The 22,290-nt window shown below is 36.2% G+C and overlaps 2 protein-coding genes across 5 annotated transcripts in view; one reads left to right on the top strand and one right to left on the bottom strand.

Moving 5' to 3' along the window:
* Positions 1-17,883, top strand: part of LOC122406653 (uncharacterized) — a 27,983-nt gene extending 10,100 nt beyond the window's left edge. For both annotated transcript variants that reach the window (XM_043412224.1, XM_043412223.1), the window contains 8 exons: positions 1,295-1,408; positions 2,370-2,732; positions 3,009-3,278; positions 3,980-4,382; positions 4,979-5,419; positions 5,852-6,227; positions 6,584-8,478; positions 9,417-17,883. In XM_043412224.1, coding sequence (XP_043268159.1) covers positions 1,295-1,408; positions 2,370-2,732; positions 3,009-3,278; positions 3,980-4,382; positions 4,979-5,419; positions 5,852-6,227; positions 6,584-8,478; positions 9,417-9,490 — 3,936 coding nt within the window. In that variant the 3' untranslated portion in view covers positions 9,491-17,883. The remainder of the gene's footprint in view (positions 1-1,294; positions 1,409-2,369; positions 2,733-3,008; positions 3,279-3,979; positions 4,383-4,978; positions 5,420-5,851; positions 6,228-6,583; positions 8,479-9,416) is intronic.
* On the bottom strand, positions 17,876-22,290 carry Scgalpha (sarcoglycan alpha). 3 transcript variants are annotated; one of them, XM_043412235.1, is made up of 9 exons: positions 21,923-22,290; positions 20,725-21,040; positions 20,543-20,644; positions 20,114-20,288; positions 19,706-19,950; positions 19,513-19,581; positions 18,747-18,890; positions 18,570-18,638; positions 17,876-18,487 (listed from the first exon to the last, which is right to left on the bottom strand). In XM_043412235.1, exons 1-9 carry the CDS (start codon positions 22,041-22,043, stop codon positions 18,463-18,465), a joined length of 1,266 nt encoding a protein of 421 aa, XP_043268170.1. In that variant the 5' UTR covers positions 22,044-22,290; the 3' UTR covers positions 17,876-18,462. The 3 variants fall into 3 exon arrangements, with proteins under 3 accessions (XP_043268170.1, XP_043268169.1, XP_043268171.1); XM_043412234.1 differs by having other exon boundaries at positions 17,876-18,490; positions 21,923-22,289; XM_043412236.1 differs by lacking the exon at positions 19,513-19,581 and having other exon boundaries at positions 17,876-18,490; positions 21,923-22,284.

Raw genomic sequence — 22,290 nt, 5'->3', positions numbered from 1 at the left:
TCCAAATGTTGTTGAATTTTGTCAGATTTTTATTGCATCACGAAGTACGGAAATTCCGATCAAGATATAATTTTTGGTCGAGCCTATCCATCCAGTTATACTTTAATGGTAGAAATTAAAATGATGAATGAAACTACGAGTGTGTGGATGAGTGATGTGTCACGAAACTTTTGTGCATTTTTTTCTCCTTAACCATTCATCCAAGGTGGACACAGATGAAGAGTTTCGTTCGAAGGAACACACGGTGCTTGCATCATTTTCTATTAATGGGAAAGAATTCCTAAGCAGTCGAACGTTTGCCTGGCATAGTTTCCTTATTCGATCGTGAACTTGTCGAGCGTGTTTCTCATCGCTGTATCCCTCGAATTAAATAATTCTCCCATATATTCTCACGAATAATTGGAACGAGAAGGAAGAAAAAAAATAAACATTTCGAGCATTAATTTCAGTCGCTATCGAGAGCACAAATCGATGTTTACATTGGTTCGATATATTTCAGATTTTGGAATGCCCCGCTCGTTTCCCTTTGTTATGGTGCTATTTTTGCCACGAATTGTAAACCTCTCGGAAATACTCTTCGACATTTAGAACGAAACGAACAAAAAGCCGAACGGTTGTTCCTCCTTTCGCGGTGCTGCCTCTGCGCGAATTAACCGATATTTAGACAGTACACGATCACTGTAAATTCATGTTTGGTTTTAGTGCTTTGCGTTCATCGTTTACGAATAATCCACCATTTTCGTGCTCCTCAATATTTTATCCCTCCTGACATTCCTCCGGGAACTTTGACGACAGTAATTAAATGGATGTTTTCAAAAAATTTTTCAACTTACAAAATGGGATTTCAGGGAAAGACGTTCGTGAAATTTATCATTCGTAATGTGCATCAAAATAAAATGCATTCCGAGACAATGAACCTTGTGCACGCGATCGGAAGATCGGAAGCAAACCTCTCTTTTTAAATAATTCCAAAACGAATTCAAAGTTACAGGGATTTGTGGGATAACGACGCGAGACTTACTTCATATTTATTACTTACGTAATATTTTATTCCGCTTTGTAAGCGTGATTAGTTTTTCCCCTGTATTTACAAGGCACTGTTGCACTTTCAAGGCCCCTGTCTCACCGTCTCATCTGTGTAATTTACAGCAAGCCGTACTTCGTAACGCAAGTTTTCATGCTGCTAAATTGACCAAATTTTCCGCCGAGTCTCTTTTCTATTCTCTCAAATACAAATCTAGCAATCATAATATTTATTAATATCAATTGTTTTTCTGTGATTTTTCTTTTTCAGGAAGAACCTGCCAGCGTTTCCAATCTGAACGACGGCGAACTTCGAGCCTTGCTTAACGAAGCGTACACTTACAAGTCTCCGAAGGACCGTGAAGGCAAATCGAACCTTTTCAAGGTAGCTTTTCCGAAGACGTATCAAATGTAGAAATCATTTTTATGCCTCACTGGAAACACCTCGATTAACCTTTAAAGTTGAAATATCGACCACTAGTTTGGACGGGCACTCAAATTGAAAAATTCATCGATATTGTGCACAAATTTCGTATAAAAAAAGTCGATTTCAACGTAAAAATCTCCGTCCTTAAAAGGTTAATTCGCTACCAACCGTTGCTGAAGAATTGATAATTTCAATGACGCTGAAGTTTGCAACGTTGGAGTCCAACGAAATGATTTTAAAAAAGCCTCCAATAATTTCAGCCATTATCCAATTTCGTTCCCTGCCGAATTTGCAATTCGTAGTTTTTCAACCTGCACCGATACTTCGTGAAATAAAAAATTGCTCAATTGCAAATGTTTTTTTCGTTTATTTCGTTGAACTCCGACGTTGCAAACTTCAGCGTCGTTGTTGTTCGTGAACCAATAATAATGGAAAACAAAATATATTGGTGCCAATGTTTTCGAACCAATAAACGATTGCATCTTTTATTGTGGACAGATTAATATACAAAAGAAACAACGGGTAAAGATCAATGATTTATCTTTTAAATTTTCCTAAACATATTCAATAATTTGATTTCAATAATTAGAGATAATTATTGATCTCATTGAGGTCATTTGGGATATTGATTATTTTGTGAATACCATTAAATCATTGATTGGATTTATTGTAATTGATGAAGGAGTGCATTAACGACTCAAACGAGACTATTTTTACAATGAAAAGCTGTAATACTGTTTAATAATATACAAACAAGCTGTTGTATAGATACAATACTTGAAGAAAGTGTTGAAATTGAAAATTTGATGGACCTTGATTCATATGGAAATTTAGAAAGCTAGACATGTAAGGGTTTATTTTATTTGACGATTCATAATTGTTTATTGTTCAATTCACTAATTTGCTCTCTCTCTCGCAGGAACTTCTGCACGAGGCCGAAGCTGATGAAACTGAGGAGAGACGACGTATCGTAGCAAGTTCACGTTGCATACCCGGCTCAAATCGGCGGAGACACAAACGGGATTCGGTCTCCGAACGCTTGACACACGGTGGATCGTTGCAAAATTTAGCACAGCCGATTAATTCGGAATTCGACAGCAGTTTCGCCTATCTCACTTCGGGCTCGAGTCACACTTACGGCGGTGGTAGGAGAAAAGGCAAAAAACACACTGGACCGAGTGTCTCGGCGAGACAACGCGAGGGCGGATCTTTACCATCCAACGTGAACGCATCGCACAGTCTTGCCTCTTTGGCCAATTTAGATATCGTATTTGACAAAAAGGTAAAAATTTGAAAAAACTCTGGCAATATTTTATTGTCGATTGAATTTCATATTTTTATCAATCGGATTACGATGCATGGATCGTTGCTTAATTTCTTCACATGATCTTGTATTATTTACAATTTGAACGAAATGTTTTTTTCGAGAACGAAAGTTGTTTCCGAGTGCTTCATACGGAATGTAATTTAGAACTTTTTCAATTGGAATAATCTAGAGTTTTTACCTGGGATTAGATATCGATTCGTTTGAATTTTGAATGTTTCACGCGATACAAAGAAGAGATATTCCGAGGAGCGCTCCGTGTACGACTGGACAAACAAGGAAAAATCAAAATCTTTGGATAAACCATCGTACGGCTGTGTTAAAAAGGAGGAAAAGGATAAGAAGGAGGGTGCTAAATGCAACGTTGTACCAAGCGATACCGAGCTTGAATTACGTGAGAAGAAGAGTGTCAAAGGAAAATCAGCGACAAATGAGATGCTTGAGTCAGATAACCCACCACCTGAGTACAAACCTGATTATATGGTTATCGATTTCGATTTCGAGGTATATAAGAAATATATTTTTGCAGTATCGATGACATGTAAATCTCAATCTATACTTCGAAACAATTTTTTGTTATTCAAAATTTCCGTTTCGTCGTTGTTTAATCATTTTTTTGGCTAGATTCAGATTCCATTGCATTGGTATTAGGATTGAGGGTGAATTGAGCATATTTCACAGCGAAAAAGGCCATTCATCAGAATTGTAGAACTTGAAATTCGAACAAAAATCTTATTGAAATTATAACAATTTCGTGTGATAATGAAATCTTTGTTAGATGTGAGTTTCATGATTTTTCAAACATTGTTTTCGAATATATACTCTTTGTTTTAAGATTTTCTTCAAAACATTGAAAATCACCCATTATGCTCGTGAGTTCTTAAAAAGAATTGAATTATTACGGTATTCCTGATACATTGAACCGAAAATTCTTTAAATTTCTCTCCCAAGAAACGTCGGTAAAAACGATTTCTATTAAATGATGTACATTTCTATAGATGGAAAATCGGAAAATTAATTTTATACAACGTAATAGAATCATCTAATCAATTGTTTACTTTATTGATCTATTTTTTTTATTTTTTTGACAATAGCATATATTGTAGTTCGTTCTCGAGTTGTCTCAATTAAGCCGAATTACAGTCTGTTAACTGTTGACTCTAGTTTGTCGATATAACATTGTTTTTTTACATGAATTTATTCAGGTAGACGCAATTAGTGATCGAAATGCCATTACGTCGACCGGTGGGTCACAGCGACCACATTCGGTAGATACCGAGGATGACGAGGGTACAGAGATGAAAATAATCGAACCTCGCCGAGTCGTACAGGAGGTTGTACCACGAGGAAATTTTGGGACTCCCCAGACTCCCGTTGACACGGCCATTGAATTCCCTCTGCGAGATCAAACGAGCAAACAAACGGACAAGTCGAAAGCTTTGTCGTTGAACGGCACGGAGGCTACCGGAGCGACGCCAATTCAAACTTACAATAGTGTGAAATGCGTTGTCAGCGGTACGGTTAATCTAACGAGCACACAACAGGGAAAAGTGATAAGTTCGAGCTTGTATTCGGTGATGCCTTGGCCGTCGCCTAACATAGCCATGGGTAAATCTTTATTCTTCGATTGTATCTTCTCATTTTTTGTCTCCTTTTCGTGAGATCGTAGGGGAAATTTCGCTCAACGAAAATTATATTTATAAAAGGAGAGAGTTTTTATCCCAGTAGAACTGGACATGGTGGTACAGAATTTCTTTCGCAGTGGAACTGAATGTTGGACTTGACACTAAAAAGTTTTATCGGGGTTTAAAATAAACTTTTTACACAGTCTTGTGAAAAATCTTACTGCAGCACACTATGAATTGATTTTGAGTAAAATCTAGAAACTTAGCTTGACTTTTAAAGACGGACATAAAGAAGATGAAAATTTTCTCATGTCCAAACATATATCTTTGTATTGAAGTCGTAGTTTTCATTTCATCAATTTATGTTTTTCTGTCGAATTCAAATTCTATAAATCTGGTTTGTAGAAAAGCAAAATGTCTATTAAACTCTTTCATTCGTTTGCCAGTGGAAGGTGCAAAAATACTTGATTCTACGATCTAAAAAAATGTTGAAAGAAAAAAAATGCATCTAATATTCATTATTTATGAATTGAAGTAGTAAAATTGTGATTGATGTCCACGTAATGGATATTTTTGTAGAAGCTGTCTCCCGACTAACGGCACAACACATTCCGTCCGGTGAGAAAAAGTCTCTCGATGAGAACGGTAATGCCGTGCAAGGTCACAATGGCGAACGTAAAAAAGCACGAAGAAAGCACACTCAAGAGCCTAACGTAATCGTTTATAAAGCCGAGAATGTCGAGGGACATCGTAATATCGAGGATATCGACACAATCGTTGAATTCATCGAGAACAAAGAGTCTAAGGGGAAAAAAGGTAAGGCCAGCAACGCCGTAAGAGTTAAAGCGACTTCGGGCACGAAACCAAGAACCAGAGAAAAGGACACCAAAAGGGAACAATTACCTGCCAAACTACAAAAGTCGAATTCACTCGAAGAAATATCCAAAACCAAATTGGAGGATCTTACGGCTGAAAAAAGCACTTCTTCCAGCGGTGCAAGCAGTATATCGAGTCAACATGGTAAATTTTGTTTTTTAACCTATTCGCATTATTTTTATCCATCACTTTCGAAAATACTATTTCAATGACTAAAACTATTCGTTCCTCTTCAATATTTTTCACCGTGTCTGATGTAAACTACTAAATTTAAGACAATCCATCAATTGCATGGTAGAAAAAAAACAAGTTCAATGAATTGTTCTGAATTTTTTCCCATGGCTCTCTGTTTTTATTTGTTCTTCAAATTGATGGCTTTCACTATGCTACCTTCCATGTAATAATTTCTATTTGGATGACAGCATTTTTTGTATCTGTGAAAAATTGAATTCACAATACAATAGTTGCGTGCTGAAAAATGTTTCTACGATTATTTTGATTTGTGTTGTATTTATGATCATTAATCTCGATGATCGGGTGATTGAAATATTTCAATAAAATTTTATTATATTGCAGGAGCCATAAACGTTGCTCTTCGCAGAGCGAAGCAACGCAGCACCGGAGATTCGACGGTTGATTCTCGTGGCGATCGAAGATCCTGGGGAACTGAGGAGGGTCAATCAATATATTGCAACGATACTGGCGACGATTATACAACACGCAGAAATTCAACGAAAAAGATGAGCAACGAGGCCGAGACTGAGACAGAGTTTTTGGTGGTCACCAAGAAAAAGAAGAGCAAAAAACAGCGTCGTAGCTCGAGCGGAGGCAGAGCACAAAATTTGGGGAGTTCAGGTTCTTATCTTCAAAGAACTGGGGGTTTTTCAAACGACTATCGAACTCCGTTGTCACCGGAACTACGAAGAAAATCGACAAGCAGTATGCCACCGAGGTAACTATAGTAATTGAACGTATACGTATCATTATTCGGGATTCTATGATCGCTCAAGTTTTTAGAGCTCGAGTGCAACTCTTTTTCTCGAAAGTTTTTTTTCGCAAAAAATCATAAATTCGCTTTTCAATAATGTCACTCGGACTTATGTAAATGATACGCGTAATTTTTTGATTTTCCAAAATTTCTCTGCAATTATTATTACATTCAACATATTCCCATTGCGCAATGAATGAAATCAATGATTGTGATTCTTAGCAGTTCAATTACAATGAGCTAGTTGAATGCAAACCGAAAATGATAACGACAAACATGCAAATGAGGTAATATTTATGTTTTATCGTTTTTGTCAACAGCGACAAGTCTGACAGCAGCGACTTGGATTCCGTTCATTCGCTTCCGGTGACTTCGAATTCATCGAAGCATAATTCAACGAAAAATGCGAGCCCATCAGGTGGAGGAGCACCACAAGCGAGTTACGCGGACATAGCAAGGACCGCAACAATTAATATGTCTCACGGTGGTGTATTGAACATTTCGACGATGGTGCCAAACATGTTGAATACAGGTTCGTGGCCGAGTGTACCCGCAAAATCGCCCTCGGAGCCTGACAAATTTCCACAGGATTATTATCCAAGCCTCGACGAGTTACAACAGTCTGACCGTAAATTACGTCAACATACATTTGCTCACACGAACCACGTGCACGGTCTGAGCCTAAGTTTCGACAAGCCGCCATCGCCGATTCTCGCTAAAACAAAAAATTCAACGGAAACGAAAAAAGCCGCTGCAGAAGCGCGCGAAGAAGCGATCAACAAGAACATACAAGTTTTCAAGTACGTTCAAGACATTGAGAAAATGCATCAGAGCTTGTCAAACCAAGAACAAACGACAAAAAACGTTTCAAACTCGGTTGCTAATCCCCTTACGAACAACAATAACAACGAGGCCATTATGAACAATTCCTCATTACCAAAATTCAATAGCACGACAATCGTAAGCGCCAACACTTTGCCCGATAACGAAGTCAATAATCCTCACGATAACACTATCACGACCAAAGACGCTAATGCGAATAGTAGACTTAATTATAATCGTTCGCGAAGGAATTATCAACAAACGAGTCAGACCATGACTCAACACAATCAAACTACGCTTCAAGAAACAGTTACGCGAAACGAGCCACCAAAGTCAGCCGGTAATTCCAACGTTGTTAATGAAACGAAGAACACGTCAACGTCTGTAACACCACTCGTGAATCATCAAGACGACAAAGATTCGAAGAAACCCTCGAATCCTCACAACTCTTCCACATCATCGCAGGACGAGCTCGTTGACAATACGAAAACAACCAAGGTCCTGGGAAATACGAGAACAAATCTCCAACACACCAGTCCTCCGAGCGACCTGGACAACTCCAAAAGTTGCACGAAAACCGAGCGGCTCTCGAGAACTCTCAAGGATCAGCAACCAAATATCTCTAAATCGGAGACCATCAAAACCTTGAGTACGACAAACTCCAAACGCGATCGTCCCGATCAAAGTGTCGAAGCAAAACAACGTTCTAAACAACATCAACAACAGACCGGCTCTAAAACGGAGAAGGAAACCACCTCGCGAAAAAATGCCCCGGATTCTCAGCAACAAAGTTCGAATAGTCGAAATACTTCGTCGAGACCGCCGGTTATTCTCATGGATGAGAATTCCTCCGATCTTACCAGAACCACCGATTCACCCAGCGAACTTACTTTCGGGTTTGAAGTCAACGAACAACTTTTGCTCTCTGAGGATAACGAAGAAATTCCCAATGAAGAAATCGCCACTTTTCCCAAAGGAAAAACACAATTGTTCAACAAACCACCGCCAAACTTCGACAGATCAATGTTCGATAAACAACATCATCAGCAACAACAACATCTAAGATATGACAAGTTTCCGCCCAACTTTGCTACCCATCCACCACACATGCAGCAACACCATCATCATCATCACCATCATCATCACAGTATGCCTCATCCTCAAACCATGATTACACCGATGCCATATTTCGGTTATACACCGAGATTTCAGCCACTGCCTGCTTTTCAACATCAACCACCACCGCTACCACCACCACCACAACCGACTAGTATTATGGAAAAGTATAATCATCAACCTAAAGAAGACTTCTCCGCTCGATTCGTCGCACCCGAGGAAACTGTCAACGTTCATAATTACAATCATGACAAAATCGTTACCTTCGTTGGATTGGGTAAGCTTCATTTATATTTTATGTTTACTCCAGCTCATATTTTCGTTCATACGTTCAAAATTTTCGAAAAGTCGGTTTTTTTCATTTTCATTCAATAACGTTGTTCCGGCTTAGAAGAACGTGGTAACAAAATTAGTGTTGAATTCGCAGAGTTCGCAAGCATAAGCATATCTTAATTAAATATTGAACATTTGAAACAGAGAAAAATTAAGAACTTTGTTCTCGCGTCTTAAAAATCGATTGATAAGGCGTGTTCAGAATTTAGAGTGTTTGGGTATCGAGTATAGATAGTGAAAAACCTCCTAAGGACATTCGTTGAATTTCATGAGTTTTCGGATCACAAGCTCGTAAATGAATACAGAAAAATACACAAATCTCATCCTCAAATTCATAGTTCTAATTGAGTCTCTGATATCCCAGAATCTCGACACAAATATAAACGTGATGTTCGTTAGTGAATATGATTTATTTGTCGATTCACATTTACTAAAAATCAAGTGAATAAATGTAATTTGACAGAACGTGTAACTACGAAAACTTTTGGCATGGAACTGAGAAATGTAGAGCTGAAATTTTAAAGTGAACAAATGACACTAACGAAAAACCATCCTGAATGGTAGTAAGAATAGTTCAGCCATCCTCAAAAGAAATTTCAATTTATTGCCTTGTGAAAGTTTCAGTATATTCCGTCATTCAGCATTAAAATGTCGAAGTTTTAACATTTTTTCAAATTTAGATTTTTCAGCTTGCTTCACGGTTTTCGATATGCAAAATAATTCAGATCATAGGAAATCGTCGATCATTGCATTCATAAGGGATACTCATAAAATTAAAGCATGAACTGAGTTAAAACTATTTCTGAATGGAGAAATTTGTGTGAGAATACTAAAATTCACAACTGATATTGTTTTTTTTGTGTTCCTTTCCAAAATCCACAGCATGGGACGCAGTGATGCGCGAGATACCAGCGACATCAGCAACCGGTCGAATCCAGTACTACAGTGGACAGTGAACTAGCGCGCGTTACTGTTACGTACGAGGAAAGAGAAGGAAATTATTCAAAGAACGCTCGTTGCGATGAAAAGTGAGAAAATTGTGTGGATCCGTGAAAAATACGGCGACGCATTCTTACGTGGCTGAACAAAACTAAGGTTTTGGTCATGACTTTAGACACGGGTGAGCAGAACGGTCTTGATCGTGTAAAATGAACAAAAAAAAATCGTGATATACGTTTAAAAAGCGGATGAAAATGATAAAAACAAAAACATGTAAAATAAACCCATACATTTTCCAATAACTCGAATCGTGCGGAGGTAAAAAACGTGGTACGATAAACGTGTACATAAGAGAACGGAGAGAGGGAAATTACAATAATTCTTCAAATCTTTCAACGATGACCGTCGGGTAAAAAGAAAACAAAAGCGTCGTTCTTCATTCGAGTTATTCGATGTAAGTGAATCGAGTGTGTTGATAATTATGACGTGATAATTGTTCGCGTGCTCGGTCAAAATTCATTCTTTCGAGCTATCAGAAACGAGAAAACCGCGAAATGGGTGATTGTAAGAATGAACATTTTTTTCGAATCTCTCGTCGTGAAGAACTACCCTAAAATTTTAGAAACAAACGATAAGAAGAACAAAAAACCTGAGTGTAAATATTTCAAGTTTAAAAGTATAAGAAGACTCAAGAACATTTTTTCCCCTCGGGGTTTCTTTCTGTGCGACTCCGATCAGGAGAATGCATGCTGGTAATTCGTGTCGCGAATTTTATCGATCCCATAAAGTTTTTCGAACGAAATATTTAATCCGGCTGTAATTCAAAGTCTCCTGATTGTTGCGACGTTGGACAAACAGAAGAAGAAAAATAAAACAAAAAGTTCGAATACGCCGGAAGAATTCGAAACCCAGATAGATTTAAAAAAAAAAAATCGTGGCGGCGAGACCTTGTTTGGGATAAGACTTGGAAAACAAATATTGATGATGCAAACGATTAAACGCTTAAACAAACAAAATTATATATATATACATATATATATAATCAAAGAAAAAAGGATTAATTTCGGGTTTCGCATTGCGGTCGACCACTGAATTGTACGAACACTCCCTCTTCTCCGAAAAAAGGAGACAGGGGCAGAGAGAGGGGAAGAAAATCTCCATTAAAGACTCGGTGGGACGATTCGAAGTTTGCCTTCGCGTTTAAAGAGAACAATGAGAATAGAGGGAAACAAAAAAAATGGATCAAAAACATTTTAATTGAAGGATACAAAATAAATATTATCAACAGAACAAATATACGATAATAACAAAACAAACAAAAACAATGAAGCCATAGAGTCGTTTCCAGATGATGCTCGTGGGACATTTGTGGATCGACTAGTATCACACATAGACCTTTGTGTATAAACGAATATATATGTATGAATAAGTACATATGTATTACAGATATATATGATGATAGTGTGAGATCGATTGTGAAATAGGTGAAACTGCTTCTTCCATCAACGACGAACGTTTCAAGACTCGATTGTGTGGATCGTTGCGTGGTTGAACTATAACGAGGGGAGAAAAAAGTGAAAAAACCTGAAGTTTCGGGTGAAACTAAGAATGCTTAAGACTCGTCGAACCGTCAAGAAAAGACTTGACTTTGAATTTAAAAACAAAACAAACAGAAAGCGAGAGAGTAGAAAGAGTGCGTGTGCGTGACTGAAAAAGCGCCGAGTTTTTATTGAACGAACTCGCTTATTTAATTAACTATTGAATAAATAACTAATAAAAAAAGATGAAAAAAAATACCATCAGAAAAGAAGAGAGAAGAAAAGATTCAAACAAAAAAAAACAAAAAAAAACAAAATAAAATAATTGAATAAAAAATAAAAAAATATATATGCTTGTGATCAATACGACTCGGAAGAGAGTAAAAAATGACGGATGTGATCAGGCCGAGTTGTAACGCTAGTTGTTTACCACACTGCTTGCTGTTCGAACACGTGAGATTTTTTTTCCATTTTATGGCTACTTGCGGAGTGTATTTCCGACAAATATCCGTAAATTAGCGCTATATCGAATTCACCTATCATCAAATCAAAATAGTGTATTGCGCCACTAAGAAGATATAAAGGGGACTTTTTCAAACCACGGGCAAATCCCAAGCTTGTGGTTTGAGATAGTCTTTTTTTTACTGTCGTATATCGCATCCTATTTTTCACCACATCTTCGCGGAAATTTCAACTTCCGCGGGGCAGAAAAGTGAACTTGTCGTGCAGATGTGGTGAAAAGAATACCTCGATCCAATTTCAATTTTTCTTTGTTGTTTTTTTTTTATTTTTAAATTTTTTCCCTTCGAGGGTAATTTGAGTCTTTACTATTGCACAATTTGTCATTTGTTCGAAGAGACAAAACAGATGAACAGTAAAAATGGATCTCAAATCTCACGTTGACTTTATAATTCCTTATCGTCATTATTATAATTCATCAATTTGATTGGCCTAATTCGTGACAAATGGTGATTATTACTCAAAGAAATATTTCTGTCGTGTAAATGAAGTTATTTACTGAAAATGATGGTATTGATTCTCTCATTGTGTGGCAAATTTATTTGGAGGAACTGCAAATTTTTCGCGTCTGCTGAAGACGCCAAAAAAATGGACTTGCTAAACTTAATATCAGTCTGCTTACACTTTCCTTCGACCTGCTGGCTGGGTCGAGCCGAACAAGTGCATAAAATGTTAAAATGTTGTCAAATCTCCGTCAAACGATCCGCTCATCGCTCGAAAGAATGACTAAATGTTTAATTTTAAATTGTTCGAAATAATTCGATTGGTTTTGTTCCGTAGCAAAACCAATCGAACAAACAACAAAATTTATGGAAATCCAACGTCTTTTTAATTATTTCATAGTTACACACTTCTTTCGCCTCATTAATTTCTAACCGTCCTACATCGATGTCATACTTTTTTCCGATCTTTTTCATCGCGAGAAATTCGACGCAACAACTTGACGAACCCGTGAGAAAATAATGTAATGGATATTCAAAAACGAGACGTCAGCGGTTCGAACAGTAAACTAGTGAACAAAAAATTATAAAAAGAAATAAATGAAAAACAGAAAAATTCACAACAACAAAAAAACTACAAAAATGTGCAGTTATGTGAGCGATTGAAACAACTTTACGCCGGTAATAAGAGAAAATATGGATGGAGAAGTATATATATATTGAGACAAAAGGAGAAGAGAAAAAAAAATGTCAAACTACCCCGGGATGAAATTTTGCGTGCGAGAATGTGGTGTGTATCGTCTGTTTAGTATTAATTATAAATGATACTTTTTTTTTTCTTTTCTCTCTCTCTCTCTCCTTTCTCACGCGAATTATGTCAAAGTCTTGTGTGCGAGAGAGAATGAGATATCTCCGTTTATTGTTTATGGTTTTGTTTGATTGTGCAGAGAGAAAAAGAAGAGAGTGAGAGTGAGAGAGACAGACAGAATATTGCGGTCAGAGCTGGGAACGCAGCCGGAAACGAATAGATCTTGAGAACGTTAAGAATAAAAATATATGAGCCTTGTTGCGTAGTGAATGTAAATCGATAAAAAAAAGCATACATATATAAATATATATAAATATGCATATATATATGTAAGTTTTTTTGTTATATATGTAAATATATAACAAAAAATAAAACGCTTGAGGCATAACCGAGATGATGGTGCGATTCGATCGAACGTTCGATCCCACTATCCCTCATTTAAAATAGTTTATATAAATAGTGTCAAAAGCTTTATTTATAATGTTTTATACCATCAAAACGACACACTTTTTTCTTTCCATTTCCGTTGTAATTTTTATTTTATTCTCCTTTGCACGAGAGCATCGAGATTTTAATTTTTCTTTCCGGGTTTGTCGTTTTTTGAAAAATGAGAGAGAATCAGTTACAAAAGAGGTAAAAAAATATATTCGTTGAAGCGTCATAATCGTTAATTTTGAGAAGCATATCGAAAAACCTAACGAGCGTTTTGTTTTCGATATCAAATTTTCCAGTTTTCGTACTGATAAATTTGTGGATTCGAGAGTTGAAAAGATGTCTGGACTGCACGGGAATTTATCCGAAAATCCCATACGTTTCCCCTGTCAGAAGTTTAAATGTTCTTCATAACACGAACGATTGAGCCTATCTCTCGTCGTTCAGTCTCCTGTCTCGTTCTTATTTTCAATAGACTTGATCAAAACATTGTTTCATTTCGATCACAGCCTTTTCTATTGACCAAATGTAAAATATTCTCAATGGAGATGCTCAGTTTTCGTTATTTCAAATCAATGTAACTCCTACGAACACTTGCTTATGTTTTTTGGACAATAAACAACGGTATTCGACGTCGTTTTCTTTCTTCAATTCATTTGGGAACGTCAGATTTGTAAAACGAAGCATGAAATTACTCAACAACATAATATCCGAACTAATGAACAAAAAAATAACGAGAACAATCTCAACATCTCAGCGATGATCGACAGGCTTTTGAAAAATTAAAAAACGAATAAGTACAAATTGGTTTTTATGTTTTTCTACGAAATTTCGATTCTCGAAAGGTCTCGATTTCGTAAACGTCGCCAACAATTCTAACTATTCAAAAATAAAATTGAACAAACTATAAAGTGTGATTGACGAAAAATCGGTCAACAATAAACACGTTAGCCGAACAAACAAACAAACCCCTAATCCTCGACCCTGATCGAATTTCTCATAACATTATTTATCTTTTTCTAGATCGTCGTTTCCAAAAAGTACCCAAAACATGTGCAAAAATATACTTTTCATAAAATCTCCAAGTAGAGTTGTGCGTTTTCTAATTAAAATCTCGAACGATCTTTCATTTCACAAATTGTCCTGTATCATTTGTCGATTAACGCGCCTCGAATTCTATTCGTTGTTCATGCAAAAGGAATATAATAATTCGAAAAAACGGGCTTCAATGAGAAAACTGAAAATTATATGAGATAAAAAAAAATACAAATACTGTGTTTCTATAACATCTATAGACTCGAATCAAATGCCTAGGTATGGATGTCGGTTGTGCTTGAGGAATAATGAAAAGAAGAGAACAATATTGGAGGAACGATTGATTCAAAGATCTCAGAGTTAGCCTTGTACTGTATGTACAATTTGTTATTCAGTGTAAAACCATTTGTTTTTTGGTAAATGTATATATTAAAAATGGAGGAGGAAAAAGAGAAAAGAAGGGGATAAAAAAAGGATGAGAGATGGTGAAAAAAATAACGAAACCTATCACTAATTATTAATAATATTTACTGTCAAGCTATCCGAGTTATTCGACTATGCGATTATAATATCACGATAACTATTATAATTAGTTGAAAAGAAAAAAATGAAAGAAAAAATAAAGCAGAAACCAATTTGAGAAATACTGTGAGACCAGTGTGTACAGAGAGTGTATGCGTTGTCAGTTTACGTGCTTCAATTGTGTGAAAGCAGAGAAAGAAAAATGAAACGAAACAAAAAAATGAAATAACAAGAAAACTTGAAATAAAAATAGAGAGAGAGAGAGAGAGAGGGGCAAGAGGCTGTGTTGCCCAGCTGCGAAAGAGAAAATGTAGACGGATATGTTGTTGCCAACGTTTAGTGTGTTGCCAAAGTCCCTTATTTGGGTAAATGGACAATGCGGTACAAAGTAATATTCGTTACCTTTGTTAAGTGCCTTGAATCATCTGACCCAACAATAACTCGTCGAATCTCCCTTGTTGAACGATCCCTAATCATTTCTTAGGGAGCAAATATACTCCGGAACAATTTCAATGACACGATATTAAGAAAAAGAAGGTTTTTTTTGTTTTTAAGGCGATCTCAAGTTTTTCTTCTTTTCTAAATTATCGAAAAACACTCGAAAACAAAACAAATTCCGTTCGAAGAATTGTCTACAGAAGCATCTTCAAAGGTTTCCTATACTACTTTTGTACTGTATTTGCCATCGACGTTACGTATCCAGCTCGGGTCGTACTTGAAAAAAAAATATATATATATATATATATATATTATTTTCGAAACCATACATTTTACGCTCGTGAAACAGGTAAAAACACTACTAAATCAAAAAATATAAAATGGAAAAAAAACACTATATATATATCCCTATGGACAATTAAAAAAGAAACTTAATAAATGAATCGATCAGCAAGGGTAATCTCCGTGGGCGAAAACGTGTATGTTTGTAAATAATGTAAACATCCGTAATATTGCATTAATTTTGATGAAATATTCGCTGAAAATAATTTTGGTCGACCTGTGCTTTCACTAAATTTGCAACCGCTAGTCTCCACGGATACGTAACGTCCAATCATCATTTAACTTTATTTGTTACTGATATCGAAACCTCAAATTCATGCAAAGCTGCTGACGGGATCGGAAACAAGGACGTATGAAAACGATAAAAATGTCATTATAAAATTGTAAAAGAAAAAAAGAAAAGAGAAGAGAAAGAAATAGAAAACGAATGTATTTGAAATGTTGAGAAATGAAAGCGCAAAAAGATTTGTTCTCAAACTTATTATGATCGGGATTGTTCGTGATGATGAAGTAGTGTCGCCATTTGGCCTTTATGCTGTTCTACGCTGCAATTGATTCAAGCTTTGCGTACGATACTGTGATATGTCGCTGTTTATTCATTTTATTTCATATACGTTCGAATAAAGCCACTCTCATACCGGATGTGATATCGTTTGTTTATCAACGAAAAAATAAAGAGAAATAACGATTATTTCATTTCGAGTCTACTTAACGAAGCCTGAACCAATTTTTCGCTGAAATTCTCGCATAGCAAAAATAACATTTTCATTCATGCGAATCGAAACGCAATTTTTCCGAATACGGTTTTTCGTCTCGTACTTACAGATTTTTTTGTTCGTCGAACTTTTTCCACGGGGACCAGAAAAGCATTTGGAACTACTGTCCCTTTTGACGTTTTGAAAATCATTTTTTATGTGGCTCGTTAAACATTCGATAAATTTTCGTATTAATTCGCTTGTACATATCCAAAATCAACCTTATTTTTTCATCGTTTATGCAAACTTTACCCAAATCTTCGTACTATTTATTGGATGAACTGGGGTGACTGATTTCATCAAACTTATGCTATTTATAAACGGTAAAAAACACAAATTTTTATCAATTCTGAAAAGGCAAACGTTTTTTCTTTGAAGCTTATTTCTTTCGTTGCATCTCCTTATTGCAGTAAAAATAATCATATCCATTTGAACGGCTTATCTCGAAGCATTGTTTCTTCATTATTAGCAAGCTATGAATTTAATACTTAACAACCGTAAATGCTGATTCGAGAGGTTGAAAATTATGTTGATTAAACGATTTTTAAAATAAATGTTTATTCAAGTTCTAATTCTCTTACTAAAAAATTACTCCGTTATTCGGTCGCGAATGAAATTTTAGATTACCCGAAAAGAATTCTTGAATCAGGAATAAAATTGAGTTCGGTTGAAAGAGCGTTGGCAGCTCATTACGTTGTGTATCACGACAAGAGGAAAGAACAGTAATTGAGAAAATATCTTAGCAAAAGGTACAAATGGTGATAACCGCTTTAAGAGAATTGTGTTTGCGTCGCAATTAACATTCGTTGCAAACTCGTATTCATTATATAGCAGTAACGCGGTTGGAAACGAATCTGGAACAAATTTTCGTCTCAACAGTGTTCGTACACGTTGAAATTTTCTGTACAAAATTCTGTAATTTCCGGCAAAAAAAAATGACTGAAAATCTCCCTAACGTTTGAATATTGATTTTTCAAATATATATAAAAACAAAAAAAAAAAAACCACGAATAGACAATCCAGCCGCGTTTCCAGGAAAATTATTTACTCGTAACGATTAAGTCGAGAAGTGTTCGTGTGAATTTGACTTGCATTATAAGCTGCTTGAATGAAATTCGTGATTGTGAAATAATATTGTTGTCACGAATTATTCGCATACGCGCATTCGTAACGAAAAAGTGAAGAAATGAGGTTCGCTGGGTCGAACTGATGGTGAGGGATCGAATAATAAATGAGAAAGAAAACGAAAGAAAACAAAAACTCGAAGACTTCTGGAAAATCATAAATGAAATATAATGCACATGGAGGGATATGGCATGTTGTTGCTTCTTTCTTCAATTTCATTTTTCCTATAGTTTTTTTTTCTAATGTAGAGACAATAAAAATAATTGAATAACTGTGGGAAATGGTTTCCCCGATTGAAGCTGTGCGTGTTGTGTGGTTATGAGAAAACGTGAAGAAAAAAAAAGAAAATGAAACGAACGAAACAAAAATATGATAAATACCCTTGATTATTTTCAACACCGAAGGCACATAAGTTGTACATGATTGCTGGAATTAAAGACTCGCCATATGACTGAACGAATGAACCTTTATTCGTGTACTTTTTCATTATTCATTGATATTAATATTTATTATTGATTTTTTCACTATTTCGTGAGAGTAGCTAACGATTCCGGAAACTATTTTTTTTTTTACCGTTTGAGAATTAGTATTTGTTGCAAATAATGCATACACTTTTAATGTTGCATAAAAAATTTGGTTAATTTTTCAATTACGTTCCTGCACTCATTATTATTAGAACGAATCGTTAAAGCGAAATATCAAGGATACATTACAATATTGTTCAATGCTTTTTTTTCGAAGCGTTCGAGGAAAATTACTCCTGGCAAATGAACATACAATATTACGAAGTAATTTTGCCTCGGTGGTGATTTTCATATTTTTCAAAAAAAATAATTTCAGAAATTTTACACTGAATACGAGCTTTCTCTACCGATTAATATTGTGCTCGTAATAATGAAATGAGATGCTTTGACGGAGCCAGTCTTCGAGATAAATACAACGGGCTGTAATTGGCGCTATGCACTCGTGTATTTCGGCTCTTCCCAAGTAGGCGATTCCTCAGCAAAACCACGTCTTGGCTGGCTCCTCGTGTAGTCAGAAATTCACACGGAGACCCGTACTACTTTACCGAGAAAAGACACAACATTTTTCAGTATCGATGGTTTCCTTTGTCAGAAATTCCTTAATTTTTTCGAACTTACATGTTGCTCGGTCCGGTGTAAGGTGGTGGATTCGGCCGGATGTACGGGTTGCAGCGATCATCCGTGGCTCTACAAAGATCGGTAATGGTTACGAATCGTTTAAATAATCTTTCGCCACGAACATGTTCGAATAGACTTTCATTTTTCCAACTCGATTTCAGTTCATTGGAATTTTACCTGGGACTTCTTAGCAAAGAATTGCTCGGGCTTGGTGGCTTGGCGGAGAGAGATCGAAGAGTTCCTCGTTCGGAGGTCGCATACTGGACCATCTGGACCCCATTGTTGGACACCCCTTCCACAGGCGATGGTTCCCGCTTTTGACTAATGAGACGAATCAAAATATCCAACAAAATCGAAAGGAACGAGAGAGAAGGAAATTAAGCGTTATATTCGAAGCGAAAACAAAAATACACGGTACATACCGCAGACAATGACATGCTCGCAAAATAAGTCTCCGTTCAGCTTAAGTAAATGGACGCTCTAACAAATACAGAAATAATAAAATTGTTAAACTGAAATAATAAATGTGAAAGTAATATTAAATAAGCGAATGAATGCATGCGATACCATTGGGAAAAAGAAACAGAAATCATGTTGTGATTCGTGAGAATTCGAAGCTTACATCATTGAACACACACCGATCTTTTTTCCCATTACATATTTTCTTAATTTTTGAAGGTGCCCTCTCCCCCAATTTTCGGGCGGTGAAAAGATGGCGTTCCGTTTCTACGATACAAGCTTCGACGCCAGAGTTTCGAGCAGTTAATCTTTTGTCCACAAAAAATTCGTCAATTCCTATTATTTGTCGAATAAAATCCAAAAATTTTTTTTACACCGCAAAAAATAGTTGCCAAATCACTCCGCATTAGTTTTTGAAATCGCAGATGCGTAATTCATTCGAAACGCGGTATCGAGACTTTTTTAAGTCTCTTTACTTTTTTACCTTTCGCGAGTTTCGGCCCGAAAAATATTAAAGAGCTCGTAAAAGTATAACTCCGACTCGGGATCTTTCCTATAATAGTGTGCAGTTGTGTATTTTGCTAATGCTCAAGGAGAAAATTGATATCCGGAGTACGCGACTCGGTATAACATTAGAAAATTTTCTCGGATAACACGAATGTGTCAAAATTTCTTACATTTTTTCATGATGAAGACAAAGTCCGGTACTGAGTAAACCTGCGAGCATTAGTAGAAGTGCAGCTGGAATAAAAACCGTTGTTGCTATTTCTTTCATGTAACTTCGCGTTGGTATATCCGCTTTGTTCGGTCTTGCCCATCGCCATTCCGAGTGCTCAGAAATCACGGAAGATGGTCTACTGATTACATTCATGCTGGGACCTCGTCTGGCGCTCTCTTGATAAGGACTCTGGTTATCCTCGATCTGCAATCATTGATCATTGAATGAAAAATTAAATTTACCTTTTCTATCATTATAATAGTAGCAGGATAAAAGTAATAGATACAGTAAGACTGATAATGAAATGGTAGCAGTCAAAGTCAACAATTAGAAAAATGAAGTCGTTTGGTAATTCGAATTTAATTACCAAATGAAAAAGACACCAATCCAAAAGAAATCCAGCCTCTCGAAAAACTCGTTCACGGGTAGTTTTCTTGAAATCACGAGGACACGGAGACCTTCTCCAGAGAGGCTTGATCTCTTCCTGAAACTCGTTGAGGTCATTAGAGAAAGGAACAGTGCTGCCGAGTCTGATGACGACCCTGGATATTAAACAATTATTTCGTAGATTACTGTTCGTCGACTGCGAGTACTGACCACAAATTCGATCATTGGCCTTTTGAATGATTAGAAAAGAATTTTCGTGAATGAATAAAAAACATAATAGATTATTTACGAACAATGATCACAATTCTATCCTGCGATACCACTTCCACATTGAATGAAAATTTTTTACTAGAAATTTCAAATGGCCATCGATTACTTGCCAAAAAATGTATTATCGTTGTATATTTACCCTTCGGGCTCTTCTGGATCCAAAGGCAACCTAGCACCAAATTCCACAGCAGAAGCTAAGAAAGTAAGATAAATGTCTTTTGCCTCGACCCAAAGAACATTCCTTCAACATACAAATGCAAACAAATTATTCTCATTGATTTTTCAAAAGTTTCTACAATCAGAACTTTCTAAATTCCTTACCTGAATACATCAAGCAGTCTTTCTAATCTGCGTCGATCGAAAGCATCTTCCACATTAAGGTTGTCAATTTTAACCTGAACCTCATACTTGGTAATATTTTCTCGATCTCTGACACTCATGTCAAGCACTTTGTATGCAGTCTCGTACGTCTGTTTGTTAAGGCCAACAATTTCCAGTTGGAAATCTTGCTGGCCTTTCGGAGCAACTCCATACAGGAATCCCTGTCTGTGTCTTTTGCTGTAAGTGTAATGAATCCATGATGGCAAATCAGGAGCATTGAGAAGCGAAGCTTGATAAGAATACTCCGCACGTTTGGCTGGAAAGTAAAAAAAAATTATCAAATCTATGGTATTATTTGAACTTTCAATTAGCATTCCTATTATCAGATTATCAGCTAAGCTTTTTGTCATTGAATTCTATACTGTAGTTTGAGCAATTTTGTCAGTTTTGTCAGAAACCTTTTCAGATTTTAATCTTGAAGATTGGAAAGTAATTTTTTTCTATAAAAAAGCATCGAAATTTGCTTTTGTTTTCCAATGGTAATGTTTTAGTCCCAAACTTTTGACACCCAAAGAGAAAGGAATAATAAATCAACCATAGAGTCTAATCGTTCGGTTACCATGTATTCAAAATTAGGCTACTTGTCTGGATTATACATTGCTGGGAGTTTTTATTGTGTACTTTGATTATGTGACACTGCTTTTGACAAATTTATTTCACTCATATTTATTTCCTTTATATTTAATAATTCCTATGGATATTTCCCACTTTAGGTGAAAATTCATATGAATATTTGCCTCCCTATGAACCTGAAAATACATCATTATTTCAGACGACTGTACATTTTATTAGTCCGGTTGCATTTTTTTCTGTTTACGTATTTATTTAATCTGGATGAAATGCGTATGTTATTCATCCGGATTTGTAGCAGTATAATTCTGTTTTGGTAAACAGTGCTTGAAAATAATATGGCATTTTCATAACACACAACATATTTCCTAACAAATAACATAACCTTATTCGTATGGTTTCCGGACGACTGGACATAGCGTAAATCAACACGTAATGAAGTTACACTTTAAGATAACAATAAAATAGATTTTTAATAAATGATCACAATAGTAATAATGATAGAATACAAAAAAAATCGTCATTCATATTATCAATTATAATTAATTGTAATTAAATTGATGCTTACAATCAACGCTCCAATCGAACAAATCGGGGCCTACCGGAATCACGAAAACCTCGGACACTTGAATAATCTCGGAACTGGCGAAAGCCGTAAACAGCCCGAGCAATAACACGCTCGAGTACATACCGTATCACGTTATCTGTGGTTATTACGAAATAGATATATTATTAGAGCATCATTCACATCGAGTTTCACGGGACTGTGACTACGTCACTTGAGGAAAAAAAATCCTATCGTCGTCGCAGCGATGCTGTCCACTGTTTGCCACTGTACACAAATGCGGTGAGATTGAGAGAGATCAAAAATGAAATGAATAAAAAAATCACAAGAAAGGGAAAGTGAGCAAGAGAGACGATGACTCCACACGCGCC

Source organism: Venturia canescens, chromosome 2 (assembly GCF_019457755.1).
Source record: "Venturia canescens isolate UGA chromosome 2, ASM1945775v1, whole genome shotgun sequence".
NCBI classification, from domain to species: domain Eukaryota; kingdom Metazoa; phylum Arthropoda; class Insecta; order Hymenoptera; family Ichneumonidae; genus Venturia; species Venturia canescens.
This window is presented reverse-complemented; position numbering and strand designations above follow the sequence as displayed.

Coding starts and splice junctions, on each gene's coding strand:
- Scgalpha (XM_043412234.1), bottom strand. CDS start 22,043: ATGTACTCGAGCGTGTTATTGCTCGGGCTGTTTACGGCTTTCGCCAGT. Junction 19,951..20,113: donor ATTGGTGTCTTTTTCATTTG/GTAATTAAATTC, acceptor CAATGATTGCAG/ATCGAGGATAACCAGAGTCC. Junction 18,891..19,512: donor CGGGCCGAAACTCGCGAAAG/GTAAAAAAGTAA, acceptor TCGTCTCATTAG/TCAAAAGCGGGAACCATCGC.